At 48.6% G+C, this 18,370-nt stretch overlaps 1 protein-coding gene across 1 annotated transcript; it reads right to left on the bottom strand.

The window, feature by feature from the left end:
* Positions 1 to 4,355: 4,355 nt before the first annotated feature.
* LOC148146263 (neuropeptides capa receptor-like) lies at positions 4,356 to 5,488 on the bottom strand (the record flags this gene model as incomplete). Its single annotated transcript, XM_087998621.1, has 1 exon — positions 4,356 to 5,488. A coding segment is annotated over one exon (912 nt), but the record flags the coding sequence as incomplete, so codon positions are not given.
* Between the last annotated feature and the right edge of the window lie 12,882 nt (positions 5,489 to 18,370).

Consider the following 18,370-nt stretch of genomic DNA (forward strand, 5'->3'; position numbering starts at 1 on the left):
CTAGGAATTGGGCGACAGGTTTAGACAGTAAATTTGGATCGGCTCAGGCTTGGAGGCCCAACGGCCTGTTCCTGGGCTGTAAATTTTCTTTGTTCTTTGTTCAAAGCGATCAATCCTTTTTGATTTGAAAAACTCTGTAAACGCAACTTTATTTAAAAAGAACTCTTCTCTGCAATTTTAATAAAATGTTTTTTTGTTTATTCATTCATAATATTTGAGCATCACTGGTAGGTCAGCATTCATTGCCCAGAGGTCAGTTGAGAGTCAACCACATTGCTGTGAGTTGGGAGCCATAGGCAGACCAGAACAGGTAAGGATGGCAGTTTCCTTCCCATCTGACATTAATGAACCTTATGCTGACAATCATTTCACAGTTATCATTAGACTCTTCATTCCAAATTTCATTGAATTCAAATACTGATGGGGTGGGATTCGATGGCAGGTCCCCAGAGCAGTACCCAGGTCTCCAGATCACTCATCTAGCGAGAATGCCATTAGGTCATCGTGTCCCCCCCCCTCCCATTTTAGAGAAAATTAGAATATCTCTCCTTCTACAAGTATAATTTGAACAAACTAACTGAGCATCTCCAAAAGATCCATTAACAGAACTCTGAAAAATAAAACCACACACTTTTTTAAAAGGTTTTTTTGTGTTTTTGATACACCAAAAATGAATTAAAATAACAATCTTGTGCCATGGAAATGTACACAGCTTTCCCATATCACCACAGATTGCGCTGGTTCCCAGCCTCCCAACCGAACATTTCTTTTAGCTGTGTTGTGGAGTTTGTAAACCGTGCATATATTGGGTGTTGGCATCTGCACTCCCTTCTCAGTTGTCTCAAAGACCTTCTCCTCGGCGTTTGGTTGCACTTCAGCCCCACGCTCCTGACCTTTGGGCATACAGTGCAGAGGAGTGCAGACAGGATAGAGGATCTCCTCATCAGTCTGCTCCTGGGCCTGGCCAGGGTAGCCATTAACAGGTCCAGGCAGTGGGCCATGGAGGGGAGCATTATTTCCAACTGTCTGCCTCTCTTCCACAGCCATGTTCAAGCCCGGGTGTCCCTGGTGAAAGAGCACGCAGTGTCCACCAACACCCTCAATGCCTTTAGGGAGAGGTGGGCAATGCTGGGGTGTGGGGTGGGGGCACTGGTATTGCACTGCATTATTTTTACTTTCAATTCCATTTTGATTCAGTCCCTACCCTTCCCCTTACACTTTCTTTCATGTGAGCAATGCCCCGATGGGGCTCTGCCTGTTACTGGTTCCATGGCCAGATGGGTGATTTTCCTGGTGGTAGAGGTTTAATAATGTTGCTTACAGAAAAAACAATGTACATAAGCAGGAGATTTACAATCTCCTTAGTTCAGGGGACTAAGTGCAATCTGGGCATGGCCAGTATCCTGTGAGGAAGTTGCCTGTTGCACAGAGACACTGACTCTGTTGTGAGTGTTTTGCCATGATTATTGTTACTACAGCGTTTATTGCCTGGATCCCTCCCCCTCCCCCCCCTCCCCCCCCCCCCCCCCCCCCGGATCTGCTGCTGTCAGATGGAGCCCCCCCCCCCCCCAAACAACTCCCTCCGGACCTGCTGCTCTCAGAGGGAGCCACCCCTCACCAGGACCTGCTGCTGCCACTTGGCCCCTTCTGGATCTGCTGCTGCTCCGGCCTGAGCTCCTGTTGATCTATTGCTGCCTGATCCTCCCTAGTTCTCCTCCTGCTGTTGCCATGGGCCCATTTAAGAACTGGGACTGTTGTTGTTGCCTGGATCCAATCCACAAACTTGTGTTGTTACAAGGCCCTATGGTCTTGCTGTCACTGCCACTGCCAGATCCTGGGACTGTTGCTGCCTGGGCCCCTCCACCAGGAGACCATTCGGACCATCTGGCAGTCTTACGTTTGTGGTCAGCAGCGTTGTGGAAAGAATTCTGAGGGTCAGGATTTATGACAATTTGACAAAGGATAGTGTGATTAAAGGCAGTCAGCATGGCTTTGTGAGGGGCAGGTCATGCCTCACAAATCTTATTGAGTTCTTTGAGGAAATGACGAGACAGGTCAACAAAGGTCGAGCAGTGGATGTGGTGTAAATGGACTTCAGCAAGGCATTTGATAAGGTTCCCCAAGGTAGGCTCATTCATAAAGTCAGGAATGATGGGATACAGGGAGATTTGGCTATTTGGATTCAGAATTGGCTGGCTGACAGGAGGCAGAAAGTGGTTGTAGATGGAAAGTGTTCTGCCTGGAGGTCAGTGTTGAGTGGGGTCCTGCAGGGCTCTGTTCTTGGGCCTCTGCTCTTTGTAGTTTTTATAAATGACTTGGATGAGGAGGTTATGGGATGGGTTTGTAAATTTGCAGATGACAACTGTTGTTGATAGTATAGAGGACTACTGCAGGCTGCAGCGCGACACAGACAGAATGCAGAGTTGGGCTGAGAAATGGCAGATGGAGTTCAACCTGGATAACTGCAAAGTGATGTATTTTGGAAGGTTGAACTCAAATGCTGAATATAGGATTAAAGACAAGATTCTTGGCAGTGTGGAGGAACAGAGGGATATGGGTGTGCAAGTACATAGATCCCTCAAAGTTGCCACCCAAGTGGATAGGGTTGATAAGAAAGCATACGATGTTTTGGGTTTCATTAACAGGGGAAATCGAGTTTAAGAGCCACGAGATTTTGCTGCAGCTCTATAAGTCCCTGGTGAGACCACACTTGGAATATTGTGTCCAGTTCTGACTGCCACATTTTGTGTGAACATTGACAGACCAAGTTTTAATTTATTATTTTCTAGTTATTTGAGCTTATATAAGTGGGGCCTGTGTTATTGGAGCAGTATACTATTAGAATCTTGTTTTATTCAGGAATAGGTAGTTAGGGAGGGTTGTTCATTTTGTTATAAATTCTGTTCATCTGTTCACTTTTGGTGTTAGATAAATACATTGATATTTGTTCAGTGCAGAGTGGTGAAAGGATTTTGTTTTGATTAACAATTCCCTTACAACAGATTGGGGTCTGAGAGGTAGCTTATACCACTTAATCCACTTCTTTTATCAGGTGATCTTCTCTGGGAGTTTCAGTTTTAATTATCAGAGGGGTGTCAACCTCCACTTAGTAACACTGAGCCTCCTCTGAAATATCTGTTGTATTTCTTTTGGGGAGGCAAAATAGCGGGCTATGTACAGACTGCCTCTGCTCCTTCCTTCATCAGCCGGACATGCCTTGGCAGCCCATTTGCTGCTGGACAGTATGGTCCCCAGTCAAGATTAGAGCAGTGCTAGAAAAACACAGAAGGTCAGGCAGCATCCGAGGAGCAGGAAAATAGACATTTCGGGCAGCAGAGGGCTCTCTCCACCGGAGTTCTCCCTCTTTCACTGGGGACCTGGAGTTGATAGTGTTCTGCATCGCAGTCCTATACAACTGTAGGTTGTGGTAGTCCACGGACTCTCAGCCCACCTGTTTGTTCTGCAGCGTTGTGGACCCTGTGTATATTGGTTGTGGATGTTTGCACTCCCTTTTCAGTTACCTGAACAACCTTTGCTTTGTTTGTGTTTGCACTTCAGCCCCATACTCCTGAACGTTGGGCATCCACTGCGGAGAAATGAGGGCAGGTCAGAAGGTCTCCTTGTGAGTGTGCTCTTGGACCTGGCCAGGCCGGGTATAAACAGGTCCAGGCAGCCGGCCATGGAGGGGAATCATTTCAAATGACTGCAGGTTTCCCTGAAGAAGGAGCAGGTAGTGACCACTAATGCTCTGAATGCCTTTAGGGAGAGGTGGGCACCGCGGATAGTGGTGTGCTTTATTTTCCCCTCCAATTCTATTTTGGTTTAATCCCTATCATCCACTTCAGTTTTTTTTCATATCAGCTTTGCAATTACTGGCTTTTGCTTGTTATTGGTTCTTTGGTCACATGGCTGTTTTTCCTGGTGGTGTAAGTATTGAGTAAAATTATTTGCACAATAGGCTCACTGAGTCCCTGCACTTTGAGAAAAATATTTCTACTTAAACAGGGGATTTAGAATCTGCTCAGTTCGGGGACTGACTCTGAGCTGGCTGGCCACAGCCATGGTACTATGCACATGGAAATCAGGAGTCGCTTGGTAATGGGATACTGGCCTCGGTGCAATAACTTCAGAGGGACATTTTGAGAGTCCTAGGGAGTTATGGTGAGGAAGAAAGGAATAGAGATGAATTCTGTCGTGGCCAGGCCTGAGTGGTGACCCAGAGCTGAAAGCAAAGTGACTTAACCCCAATTGCTGACCTCGGCCCAGTCTCCTTTCCTTCCCTGAGGATCAGGTCTGTCTCTCTCCAGCTCAGTTTCTTCCACATAAAGACAAACAATATACAGTTAGTTCAGATGCTTGACATTTTTTAATGAACATTTTTATTGTTTACAAATTGAAGTTCCAGATTCCATTACACAGATTACACAGGAAGTGGAATGGTGCCTGAGCTGTCCAAAGCATTGGAATGTGCCCCATTACCTATGGGATAAGGACAGACAGGCCAGCACTACTCCCAGTCTGTTACTATGTTGGCTAAAGCAAATGAACTGAAATGAGAAAATCCTGAATAGATTGATTAATGAGTGAATTTGATTGATTGATGAATTTGAGTAAAGGGATATTTTAGCACATTCTTCAGCTGCTGTCTGAACTTAGTCTGGGTTATTACATAAATCGCGGTGTTTGTGCAGCAACTGAGGAGCTGCAGCACAAAGCCCGATTGCCGCACCAACATACGTAGATGCACAGTGTAATACCCGATCCATGTCATCCGGTACCATATAGAATATACCATGAACATTGACCATAACAGGATGAAATTCGCCGAGATAACAAATAATAAAATGACAGATTTTTTTCGATTTTGCACTTCTGTGTCACACGGATTTTTCCCATTGGTGTGAGCCTGGAGTCTCCTGCGGACTCTGCTGGTCACTAAAATGTGTCTGATGCTGCAAATATTGAGCAGCAGAATCAGGAGAAATGGGAGAGCCGGAGTTAGAATGTAGTGGAGGAATTCGATAATGGCCCAGACAAGAGAGGAACGAGCGCCCACTGTTATGTCACAGAACCAGGGGACATTCCTGAGTGTATACCGACCTTTGAGCATAAAATACCAGAAAATGTTCTTTAAACAGCTCAGCACAGTCACTGTTCCCAGAACCACAGCCGCCGTTTTCTCACTGCAATATTTACTTTTCAGATTCTGGCAACAAATGGCCACAAATCGATCAAAGGTGAAAGTGACAGTGAACCAGACAGAACAGTCAGTGGCTGCATAAAGCAGAACAGCGTGGATGTTACACACAGGGATAGAGAATAGGAAATAAAATTGTTCCAGATAAATAATTGGAATATGTCTCAATATCAGGTCGAGGATAATGACCAGTAGATCCGCCAGTGCCATGGCCCCCAGGTAACGTCTGACACACGGAGATAATCCACAATCTTTATAAAGCAGGACGTAGATCGTCACTACGTTAACTGTGAGGAAGGAAAACAAACCAATTACACATCAGCCTTAAGGCAAAGTTACCAGTTTGACTGAGGATAGAGTCTCATTTCAGATGTGTCCCTGTAATCAGAGATTTATTGAAATAATTGAAACTGAAATGACAGATGATATGTTCCGAATCACTTACAAAAATGCAATATAAAACACAAGAAACGCTTGCTCCCCAAACACACAGGCACACATCCATAAGAACAGATAATTACTACAACATTCCCATGCAGCTGAAAATGTGTTGCTGGAAAAGCGCAGCACGTCAGGCAGCATCCAAGGAGCAGGAGAATCGATGTTTCGGGCATGAGCCCTTCTTCAGGAATGAGGAAAGTGTGTCCAGCAGGCTAAGATAAAAGGAGGGACTTGGGGGAGGGGCGTTGGAAATGCGATAGGTGGAAGGAGGTCAAGGTGAGGGTGATAGGCTGGAGTGGGGTGGGGGCGGAGAGGTCAGGAAGAAGATTGCAGGTTAGGAAGGTGGTGCTGAGTTCGAGGGATTTGACTGAGACAAGGTGGGGGGAGGGGAAATGAGGAAACTGGAGAAATCTGAGTTCATCCCTTGTGTTGGAGGGTTCCTAGGCGGAAGCTGAGGCGTTCTTCCTCCAACCGTCGTGTTGCTATGGTCTGGCGATGGAGGAGTCCAAGGACCTGCATGTCCTTGGTGGAGTAGGAGGGGGAGTTGAAGTGTTGAGCCACGGGGTGGTTGAGTTGGTTGGTCCGGGTGTCCCAGAGGTGTTCCACAAGTAGGCGGCCTGTCTCTCCAATATAGAGGAGGCCACATCGGGTGCAGCGGATGCAATAAATGATGTGTGTGGAGGTGTGGGGTCCGTTTGGAGGTGGCCGGCTGGTTGGGTTGGTTGGTCCGGGTGTCCCAGAGGTGTTCTCTGAAACGTTCCGCAAGTCGGCGGTCTGTCTCCCCAATATAGAGGAGGCCACATCAGGTGCAGCGGATGCAATAAATGATGTGTGTGGAGGTGCAGGTGAATTTGTGGCAGATATGGAAGGATCCCTTGGGGCCTTGGAGGGAAGTAAGGGGAAGGTGTGGGCGCAAGTTTTGCATTTCTTGCGATTGCAGGGGAAGGTGCCGGGTGTGGAGGTTGGGTTGGTGGGGGGTGTGGACCTGACGAGGGAGTCACGGAGGGAGTGGTCATTTCGGAATGCTGATAGGGGAGGGAAGGAAAATATATCCGTGGTGGTGGGTCCGTTTGGAGGTGGCGGAAATGACAACAGAGAATTGGTTGGTGGGGTGGTAGGTGAGGACCAGTGGGGTTCTGTCCTGGTGGCGATTGGAGGGGCGAGGCTCAAGGGCGGAGGAGCGGGAAGTGGGGGAGATGCAATGGAGAGCATCGTTGATCATGTCTGGAGGGGAAATTGCGGTCCTTGAAGAAAGAGGCTATCTGGGTTGTACGGTATTGGAACTGGTCCTCCTGGGAGCAGATGCGGCAGAGACGAAGGAATTGGGAATATGGGATAGCATTTTTACTGGGCGCAGGGTGGGAGGAGGTGTAGTCTAGGTAGCTGTGGGAGTCAGTTGGTTTATAGTAAATGTCTGTGTTGATTTGGTCGCCCGAGATAGAAATGGAGAGGTCTAGGAACAGGAGGGAGGAGTTTGAGACGGTCCAGGTAAATGTGAGGTCGGGGTGGAAGATGTTGGTAAAGTGAATGAACTGTTCAACCTCCTCGTGGGAGCACAAGGCAGCGCCGATACAGTCATCGATGTAGCGGAGGAAAAGGTGGGGTGTGGTGCCAGTGTAGCTGCGAAAGATGGACTGTTCCACATATCCTACGAAGAGGCAGGACATGCAGGTCCTTGGACTCCTTCATCGCCACACCATAGCAACACGACGGCTGGAGGAAGAGCGCCTCATCTTCCGCCAAGGAACCCTCCAACCACAAGGAATGAACTCAGATTTCTCCAGTTTCCTCATTTCCCCTCCCCCCACCTTGTCTCAGTCCCAACCCTCGAACTCAGCACCACCTTCCTAACCTGCAATCTTCTTCCTGACCTCTCCGCCCCCACCCCCACTCCGGCCTATCACCCTCACCTTGACCTCCTTCCACCTATCGCATTTCCAACGCCCCTCCCCCAAGTCTCTCCTCCCTACCTTTTATCTTAGCCTGCTGGACACACTTTCCTCATTCCTGAAGAAGGGCTCATGCCCAAAACATCGATTCTCCTGCTCCTTGGATGCTGCCTGACGTGCTGCGCTTTTCCAGCAACACATTTTTAGCAAAGAAACAGATTTACTATGAATACATTCACCATAACCCACCAACGGTTAGCTCAGACCCAGATTCCCTGTGAGTTTAGCCCCATACCCCAACCCAGCGTTAGCTCAGACACAGATTCACTGGGAATACAGCCCCCATACACCACGCAAGGTCAGCTCAGAACCAGATTCACTGTGCAATCATCCCCCTACCACACCCAGGGTCAGATCAGACACAGTTCCACTGGAATACAGCTCCCTCGCCCCAGCAAGAGTCAGCTCAGCCACAGATTCACTGGGAATACAGCCCCCATACCCGACAAAGGGTTAGGTCAGACCCAGATTCAATGTGAATACAGTCACCATACACGCCCAGGGTCAGCTGGGACCCAGTTTCAGGATGAATACATTCCCCAAAACCTCACCCTGGGTCAGCTCAGATCCAGATTCTCTTTGAATACAGACACCTTACCCCACTCAGGATCAGCTCAGTCTCAGATTCACTGTGATTACACCCCACCCAATCCCCACCCAGGGTCAGCTCAGACCCAGATTCACTGCGAATACAGTCCCCATACCACACTCAGGGTCAGCTCAGACCCAGACTCACTGTGAATTCAGCCTTCATACCCAACCCAGAGAAAGCTAAGAAACAGGTTTTCTGTGAATACAGCCCCCATAACCCACCGACGGTTAGCTCAGACCCAGATTCTCTGTGTGTTCAGCCCCCATTCTCCATTCAGGGTCAGCTCAGTCACAGATTCACTGCGAATACAGCCCCTATACCCAACCTACGGTCATCTCAGACAAAGATTCATTGTGAATACATCCCCCTTACCCCGACCAGCGTCAGCTGAGACCCAGATTCACAGTGAATACAGCTTCCATACCCCTCCCAGTGTCAGCATAGACCCAGACTCACTGTGAATACAGCCTCCATACCCTACTCAGGATCAGCTCAGACCCAGATTCACTGTGAATACAGCCCCCATTACCACTGAGGGTCAGCTCAGACCCAGATTCCCTGTGAATGCAGCCCCTATTACCACTGAAGGTCAGCTCAGTCCCGGATTCACTGTGAATACAGCCTCCATACCCCACTCAGGATCAGCTCAGACCCCAATTCACCGCGAAAACAGACCCCATACCCCGCTCAGGATCAGCTCAGACCCAGATTCACTGTGAATACAGTCCCCATTACCACTGAGGGTCATCTCAGTCCTGGATTCACTGTGAATACAGCCCCCATACACTAGCCAGGATTGGTCAGACCCAGATTTACTGTGAATACAAACCCCATACACCACACAGGGTCAACTCAGATCCAGATTCCCAGTGAATACAGCCCCCAAACCCCATCCAGGGTTATGTCAGACCCAGATTCATGGGATATACATCCACCTAGGACACCAAGGGTTATGCTCAGACCCAGATTTACTGTGAACACAGCCCTCATACCCCACACAGGGTCAGCTCAGACCCAGATTCACCGCGAAAACAGACCCCATATCCCACCTAGCGTCAGCACAGACCTAGATTCACTGTAAATACAGCCATCATACACCAGCCATAGGAAAGCTTAGACCCAGACTCAACGTGAATACAGCCCGTATTTCTTACCATGGGTCAGCTAAGAAACAGGTTTACTGTGAATACATCCACCATAACCCACTGACGCTTAGCTCAGACCCAGATTCACTGTGGATACAGACCCCATACCCCACCTACCGTCAGCTCAGACCCATATTCACTGCAATTACAGCGATCATACGACTACCAGGGGAAAGCTCAGACCCAGACTCAACGTGAATACAGCCCGTATTTCTTACCCAGGGTCAGCTAAGAAACAGGTTTACTGTAAATACATCCCCCATAACCCACCGACGGTTAGCTCAGACCCAGATTCCCTGTGTGTTCAGCCCCCATACCCAATCCAGGGTCAGCTCAGCCACAGATTCACTGCGAATACATCCCCCATACCCCAGCCAGGTTCAGCTCAGACCCAGATTCACTGTGAATTCAGCCTCCCTACCCCATCCTGGGTCAGCTGAGATCCAGATTCTCTGTGCATACAGACACCAAATCCCACTCAGGATCATCTCTGACCCAGATTCACTGTGAATACAGCCTTCACACTCAACCCAGAGTTAGCTAAGAAACAGGTTTACTGTGAATACATCCTCCACAACCCACCGATGGTTAGCTCAGACCCAGTTTCCATGTATGTTCAGCCCCCATACCCCATCCAGGGTCAGTACAGTCACAGATTCACTGCAAATACAGCCCCTATACCCAACCTACAGTCATCTCAGACCAAGATTAATTGTGAATACATCCCCCTTATCCCAACCAGCATCAGCTGAGACCTAGATTCACAGTGAATACAGCTTCCATACCCCACCCAGTGTCAGCTCAGATCCTCATTCACTGTGAAAACAGCCCCCATACCCCACTCAGGGTCAGCTCAGACCCAGATTCGCTGTGAATACAGTCCCCATACCCACTGAGGGTTAGTTCAGTCCCAGATTCACTGTGAAAACAACCCCCATACCCAGCCAGGATTGGTCAGACCCAAATTTACTCTGAATACAGCCATCATACACCACGCAGAGCCAGCTTAGACCCAGATTCCCTGTGAATACAGCCCCCATATCCCATCCAGGGGTAGGTCTGACTCAGATTCACAGAGTATACATCCCCCTATCACACCCAGGGTCAGCTCAGAACCAGATTCACCGCGAATACAGACCCCATACGCCACCTAACATCACCTCATACCCAGATTCACTGTGAATTCAGCCACCGTATGCCCCCCAGGGGAAAGCTCAGACCCAAACTCAAGGTGAGTACAGCCCGTATTTCCCACGCAGGGTCAGCAAAGAAACACGTTTACTGTGAATACATCTACCATAAGGAAAGAGATCGATCTGAGACGGGTACAGCTGAGAACAGAAGTGAGTCAAACAGTCAGGGCAGGCAGGGACAAGGTAAGACTTGTAAACTAAACTGCACTTATTTCAATGCAAGGGGTCTAACAGGGTAGGCAGATGAACTCAGGGCATGGTTAGGAACATGGGACTTGGACATCATAGCAATTACAGAAACATGACTCAGGGATGAGCAGGACTGGCAGCTGAATGTTCCAGGATACAAATGCTACAGGAAGGATAGAAAGGGAGGCAAGTAAGGAGGGGGAGTGTCATTTTTGATAAGGGATAGCATTACAGCTGTGCTGAGGGAGGATATTCCCAGAAATACATCCAGAAAAGTTATTTGGGTGGAACTGAGAAATAAGAAAGGGATGATCACCTTATTGGGATTGTATTACAGATCCCCCAACAATCAGAGGGAAATTGAGAAACAAACTTGTAAGGAGATCTCAGTAAGAATAATAAGGTAGTTATGGTAGGGGATTTTAACTTTCCAAACATCGACTGGGACTGCCATAGAGTTAAAGGTTTAGATGGAGAGGAATTTCTTAAGTATGTTCAAGACAATTTTCTGATTCTGTATGTGGATGTACCTACTAGAGAAGGTGCAAAACTTGAGCTAGTCTTGGGAAATAAGGGAGGGCAGGTGACTGAGGTGTCAGTGGGGGAGCACTTTGGGGCCAGCGATCATAATTCTATTCGTTTTAAAATAGTGATGGAAAACGATAGACCAGATCTAAAAGTTGAAGTTCTAAATTGGAGAAAGGCCAATTTTGACGGTATTAGGCAAGAACTTTCAAAAGCTGATTGGAGGCAGATGTTCGCAGCTATAGGGACAGCTGGAAAATGGGAAGCCTTCAGAAATGAGGTAACAAAAATCCAGAGAAAGTATATTCCTGTCAGGGTAAAAGGGAAGACTGGTAGTTATAGGGAATGCTGAATGACTACAGAAATTGAGGGTTTGGTTAAGAAAAAGAAGGAAGCATATGTCAGGTACAGACAGGACAGATCGAGTGAATCCTTAGAAGAGTATAAAAGAGGTAGGAATATACTTAAGAGGGAAATCAGGAGGGACATGACATAGCTTTGGCAAATAGAATGAAGGAGAATCCAAAGGGGTTTTACAAATATATTAAGGACAAAAGGGTAACTAGGGAGAGAATAGGGCCCCTCAAAGATCAGCAAGGCAACCTTTGTGTGGAGCCACAGAAAATGGGGAAGACACTAAACGGATATTTTGCATCAGTATTTACTGTGGAAAAGGATATGGAAGATATAGACTGCAGGGAAATAGATGGTGACATCTTGCAAAATGTCCAGATTACAGAGAAGGAAGTGCTGGATGTCTTGAAATGGTTAAAGATGGATAAATCCCCAGGACCTGATCAGGTGCACTCAAGAACTCTGCGGGAAGCTAGAAAAGTGATTGCTGGGCCTCTTGCTGAAATATTTGTATCATCGGTAGCACAGGTGAGTTGTTGGAAGATTGGAGGTTGGCAAATGTGGTGCCACTGTTTAAGAAGGGCGGTAAAGACAAGCCAGGAAACTATAGACCGGTGAGCCTGACCTCGGTGGTGGGCAAGTTGTTGGAGGGAATCTTGAGGGACAGGATGTACATGTATTTGGAAAGGCAAGGACTGATTCGGGATAGTCAACATGGCTTTGTGCGTGGGAAATGATGTCTCACAAACTTGATTGAGTTTTTTGAAGAAGTAACAAAGAAGATTGATGAGGGCAGAGCAGTAGATGTGATCTATATGGTCTTCAGTAAGGTGTTCGACAATGTTCCCCATGGGAGACTGATTGGCAAGGTTAGATCTCATGGAATACAGGGAGAACTAACCATTTGGTATAGAACTGGCTCAAAGGTAGAAGACAGAGGGTGGTGGTGGAGGGTTGTTTTTCAGACTGGAGGCCTGTGACCAGTGGAGTGCCACAAGGATCGGTGCTGGGCCCTCTACTTTTTGTCATTTACATAAATGATTTGGATGCGAGCATAAAAGGTACAGTTAGTAAATCTGCAGATGACACCAAAATTGGAGGTGTAGTGGACAGCGAAGAGGGTTACCTCAGATTACAACAGAATCTGGACCAGATGGGCCAATGGGCTGAGAAGTGGCAGATGGAGTTTAATTCAGATAAATGCAAGGTGCTGCATTTTGGGAAAGCAAATCTTAACAGGATTTATACATAATGGGAAGGTCCTAGGGAGTGCTGCTGAACAAAGACACCTTGGAGTGCAGGTTCATTGCTCCTTGAACGTGGAGTCGCAGGTAGATAGTATAGTGAAGAAGGCACTTGGCATGCTTTCCTTTGTTGATCAGAGTATTGAGTACAGGAGTTGGGAGGTCATGTTGTGGCTATACATTGGTTCGGCCACTGTTGGAATATTGCATGCAATTCTGGTCTCCTTCCTATCGGAAAGATGTTGCGAAACTTGAAAGGGTTCAGAAAAGATTTACAAGGGTGTTGCCAGGGTTGGAGGATCTGAGCTTCAGGGAGAGACTGAACAGGCTGGGGCTGTTTTCCCTGGAGCGTCGGAGGCTGAGGGGTGACCTTATAGAGGTTTACAAAATTATAAGGGGCATGGATAGGATAAATAGACAAAGTCTTTTCCCTGAGGTCGGGGAGTCCAGAACGAGAGGGCATAGGTTTAGGCTGAGAGGGGAAAGATATAAAAGAGACCTAAAGGGCAACTTTTTCACGCAGAGGGTGGTACGTGTATGGAATGAGCTGCCAGAGGATGTGGTGGAGGCTGGTACAATTGCAACATTTAAGAGGCATTTGGATGGGTAAATGAATAGGAAGGGTTTGGAGGGATATGGGCCAGGCGCTGGCATGTGGGGCTAGATTGGGTTGGGATATCTGTTCGGCATGGACGGGTTGGACCGAAGGGTCTGTTTACATGCTGTACATCTCTATGACTATAACCCACCAACGGTTAGCTCAGACCCAGATTCCCTGTGTGTACAGCCCCCATTCCCCATCCAGGGTGAGGTCAGACACAGATTCACTGCGAATACAGCCCCCATACCCCATCCAGGGTCAGCTCAGACCCAGATTCACCACGAATACAGCCCCCATAACCCACCTACCGTCAGCTCAGACCCAGATTCACTGTGAGTATAGCCACCATTCCCCAACCTGAGTCAGCTCAAACCCAGATTCACTGTGAATACACCCTTCATACCCAACCCATAGTCAGCTAAGAAACAGGTTTACTGTGAATACATCCCCCATAACCCACCGACGGTTAGCTCAGACCCAGATTCTCTGTGTGTTCAGCCCCCATACCCCACCCAGTGTCAGCTTAAACCCAGACTCACTGTGAATATAGCCGACATGCTCTACCCTGGGTCTGCTTGGACCCATATTCACTGTGAAAACAGCCCCCAAACCCCACTCAGGGTCAGCTCAGCCACTGATTCACTGCGAATACAGCCCCTATACCCAAATTACGGTCATCTCAGACCAAGATTCATTGTGAATACATCCCCCTTACACCAGCCAGGGTCAGCTCATACCCAAATTCACTGTGAATACAGCCACCATACCCACTGAGGGTTTGCTCAGTCCCGGATTCACTGTGAATAAAACCCCCATACCCCAGCCAGAATAGGCCAGACTCAGATTTCCTGTTAATACAGCCCCCATTCCCTGTGAATACAGCCCCCATACCCTATCCAGGGTTAGGTTAGACCCAGATTCACAGAGTATACATCCACCTTACGACACCGAGGGTCATGCTCAGACCCAGTTTACTGTGAATACAGCCTCCATACCCCACTCGGTCAGCTCAGACCCAGATTCACTGCGAATACAGACCCCATACCCCACCTAGCGTCAGCACAGACCCAGATTCACTGGAATACATCCTCCATACCCCACCCAGGGTCAGCTCAGACCCAGGTTCACTGTGAAATCACCCCCTACCACACCCAGGGTCAGTTCAGACCCAGTTCAATGTGAATACATCCCCCATACCCCATCCTGGGTCAGCTAGGTCAAACATTCACTGCAAATGCAGCCCCCAATCCCCACCCTGGGTCAGCTCAGTCGCCGATTCACTGTGAATACAGCTCCCATATTCCACCCAGGATCAGCTACGAAACAGTTTTAATGTGAATACATTTCCCATAAACCACCGATGGTTAGCTCAGACCCAGATTCTCTGTGTGTTCAGCCCCCATACCCCATCCAGGGTCAGCCCTGGCCCAGATTCATGGCGAATACAGCCTCTATACTCAAGCTACGGTCATTTCAGACGAAGGTTCATTGTGAATACGTCCGCGTTACCCCAGCCAGGGTCAGCTAAGACCCAGATTCACTGTGAATACAGCCTCCATACCCACTGAGAGTTTGCTCAGTCCCGGATTCACTGTGAATAAAACCCCCATACCACAGCCAAAATTGGCCAGACCCAGATTTACTGTTAATACAGCCCCCATACACCACGCAGGGACAGCTCAGATCCAGATTCCCTGTGAATACAGCCCACATACCCTATCCAGGGTTAGGTTAGACCCAGATTCACGGGGTATACATCCACCTTACAACACCAAGGGTCATGCTCAGACCCAGATTCACTGCGAATACAGCCTCCATACCCCACTCGGTCAGCTTGGACCCAGATTCACCGTGAATACAGACCCTATACCCCACCTAGCGTCAGCACCAGACCCACATTCACTGTAAATACAGCCATCATACGTCAGCCATGGGAAAGCTCAGACCTGTACTCAACGTGAATACAGCCTGTATTTTGCACCCAGTGTCAGCTAAGAAACAGGTTTACTTTGAATACATCCCCCATAACCCACCGATGGTTAGCTCAGACCAAGATTCCCTGTGTGTTCAGCCCCCATACCCAATCCAGGGTCAGCTCAGACACAGATTCACTGTGAATACAGTCCCTATACCCAACCTACGGTCATCACAGACCCAGATTCACCGCGAATACCCCTTACCCCACCCACGGTCAGCTAAGACCCAGATTCACAGGAAATATAGCCTCCGTATCCCACCCAGCGTCAGCTCAGACCCATATTCCCTGTGAATACATCCCCATACCACACCCAGGGTCAGTTCAGACCCAAGTCACTGTGAATACATCCCCCATACCCTATCCTGGGTCAGCTAGGTCAAACCTTCACTGCGAATGCAGCCCCCAATCCCCACCCTGGCTCAGCTCAGTCGCCGATTCACTGTGAATACAGCTCCCATATTCCACCCAGGATCAGCTAAGAAACAGGTTTAATGTGAATACATTCCCCATAAATCACCGATGGTTAGCTCAGACCCAGATTCTCTATGTGTTCAGCCCCCATACCCCATCCAGGGTCGGCTCATGCCCAGATTCACTGCGAATACAGCCCCTTTACCCAAGCTACGGTCATCTCAGACGAAGGTTCATTGTGAATACATCCCCCTTACCCCACCCAGCGTCAGCTGAGACCCAGATTCACTGTGAATATAGCCTCAATACCCCACCCAGTGTCAGCTTAAATCCAGATTCACTGTGAATATAGCCCACATTCTTTACCCTGGGTCAGCTCGGACCCAGATTCACTGTGAAAACAGCCCCCAAACCCCACTCAGGGTCAGCTCCGACCCAGATTCACTGTGAATACAATACCCATACATACTGAGGGTCATATCAGACACAGATTCACTTTGAATACAGTCCCATATCCACTGAGGGTCAGCTCAGTCCCAGATTTACTGTGAATACAACCCCCTTACACTACACAGGGTCAGCTCAGTCCCAGATTCGCTGTGAAATCATCCCTCTACCACACCCAAGGTCAGTTCAGACCCAGATTCACTGGGTTACATCCCCCACACCCCACCAAGTGTCAGCTCAGACCCAGATTCACTGTAAATACAGCCATCATACGACTACGAGGGAAAAGCTCAGACACAGACTCAAGGTGAATACAGCCCGTATTTCCCACCCAGGTTCAGATTAGAAACAGGTTTACTGTGAATACATCACACATAAACCACCGACGGTTAGCTCAGACCCAGATTCACTGTGAATACAGTCCCCATACCCCATGAAGGGTCTGCTCTGACCCAGATTCACTGTGAATACAGCCTGTATACTCCAATCAGGGTCGGCTCAGATACAGACACACTGTGCATACAGTACCCGTTCCCCACCCTGGGTCAGTTAAGACTCAGATTCACTGAATACAGCCTCCATTCCCCACCCTGGGTCAGCTCAGTCGCAGAATCTCTGTGAATACAGCCCCCATACTCCACTCAGGGTCAGTTCAGACTAGATTCACTGTGAAATCATCCCCCTACCACATCCAGGTTCAGCTCAGACACAGATTCACTCTGAATACAGCCCCATACATCACACAGGGTCAGCTCAGATCCAGATTCACTGTGAATACAGCCCCCATACCCCACGCAGGATCAGCTCAGACCGAGATTCACTGTGAAAACAGACACCATACCCGAACCAGGGTCACCTCAGTCCCAGATTTACTGATGTATTCACCAGCTCCTATATCCCACCCAGGTCAGCACAGAAACAGATTCCATGTGAATACAGGCCCAAACCACACCCAGGGTCAGCTCAGACACAGATTCACTCTGAATACAGCCCCCATACATCACACAGGGTCAGCTCAGATCCAGATTCACTGTGAATACAGCCCCCATACCCCACGCAGGATCAGCTCAGACCGAGCTGTGAAAACAGGTCCCATACTGCAGCCATGGTCAGCTCAGACACAGACTCACTGTGAATGTAGCGCCCATTCCCCACCCAGGGTTACCTCAGACACAGATTCACTATGAATGCATCCCCCATACTGCAACCAGGGTCAGCTCAAACACTGACTCACAGTGAATGTAGCGCCCATTCTCCACCCAGGGTCAGTTAAGACCCAGATTCACTGTGAATACAGCCTCCATTCCCCACCCTGGGTCAGCTCAATCCAAGATTCACTGTGAATACAGCCTCCATTCCCCACCCTGGGTCAGCTCAATCCAAGATTCACTGTGAATACAGCCCTCATAGCCCACCCAGGGTCAGCTCAGACCCAGATTCACTGTGAATATAGCCCACATTCCCCACCGTGGGTCAGCTCAGACCCAGATTCACTGTAAATAAAGCCCCCAGCCCCCAGCCCCCATCAAGGGTCAGCTCAGAAACGATTTACTGTGAATACATCACACATACCCCATCGATGGCAAGCTCAGAACCAGATTCACTGTGTATACATCCCACTAACCCCACCCAGGGACAGCTCAGAAGCAGATTCACTGTGAATACAGCCCCCAAACCACAGGCATGGTTATGTCAAACCCAGATTGACTGTGAATACAGCCCCCATACCACAACCCATGGTCAGCTCAGATCCAGATTCACTGTGAATACTGCACCACACCTCACCCATGGTCAGCGCAGTCCCAGATTCAATGTGAATACAGCCCCCATACACGCCCAGGGTCAGCTGAAACTCAGATTCAGTGTGAATACAGCCAACATACACCACGTAGCGTCAGCGCAGACCCAGAGTCACTGTAAATACATACCATAAAACCTTTCCTGAAGAAGGGCTTATGCCCAAAACGTCGATTCTCTGTTCCCTGGATGCTGCCTGACCTGCTGCACTTTTCCAGCAACACATTTCCAGCTCTGATCTCCAGCATCTGCAGACCTCACTTTCTCCTCCACCATAAAACCTCACCCAGGGTCAGCTCAGAACCAG

The sequence above is a fragment of the Chiloscyllium plagiosum genome, unplaced genomic scaffold (assembly GCF_037043375.1).
Source record: "Chiloscyllium plagiosum isolate Xiang-an unplaced genomic scaffold, Cpla_swu_hap1 HiC_scaffold_21, whole genome shotgun sequence".
Lineage (NCBI taxonomy): Eukaryota > Metazoa > Chordata > Chondrichthyes > Orectolobiformes > Hemiscylliidae > Chiloscyllium > Chiloscyllium plagiosum.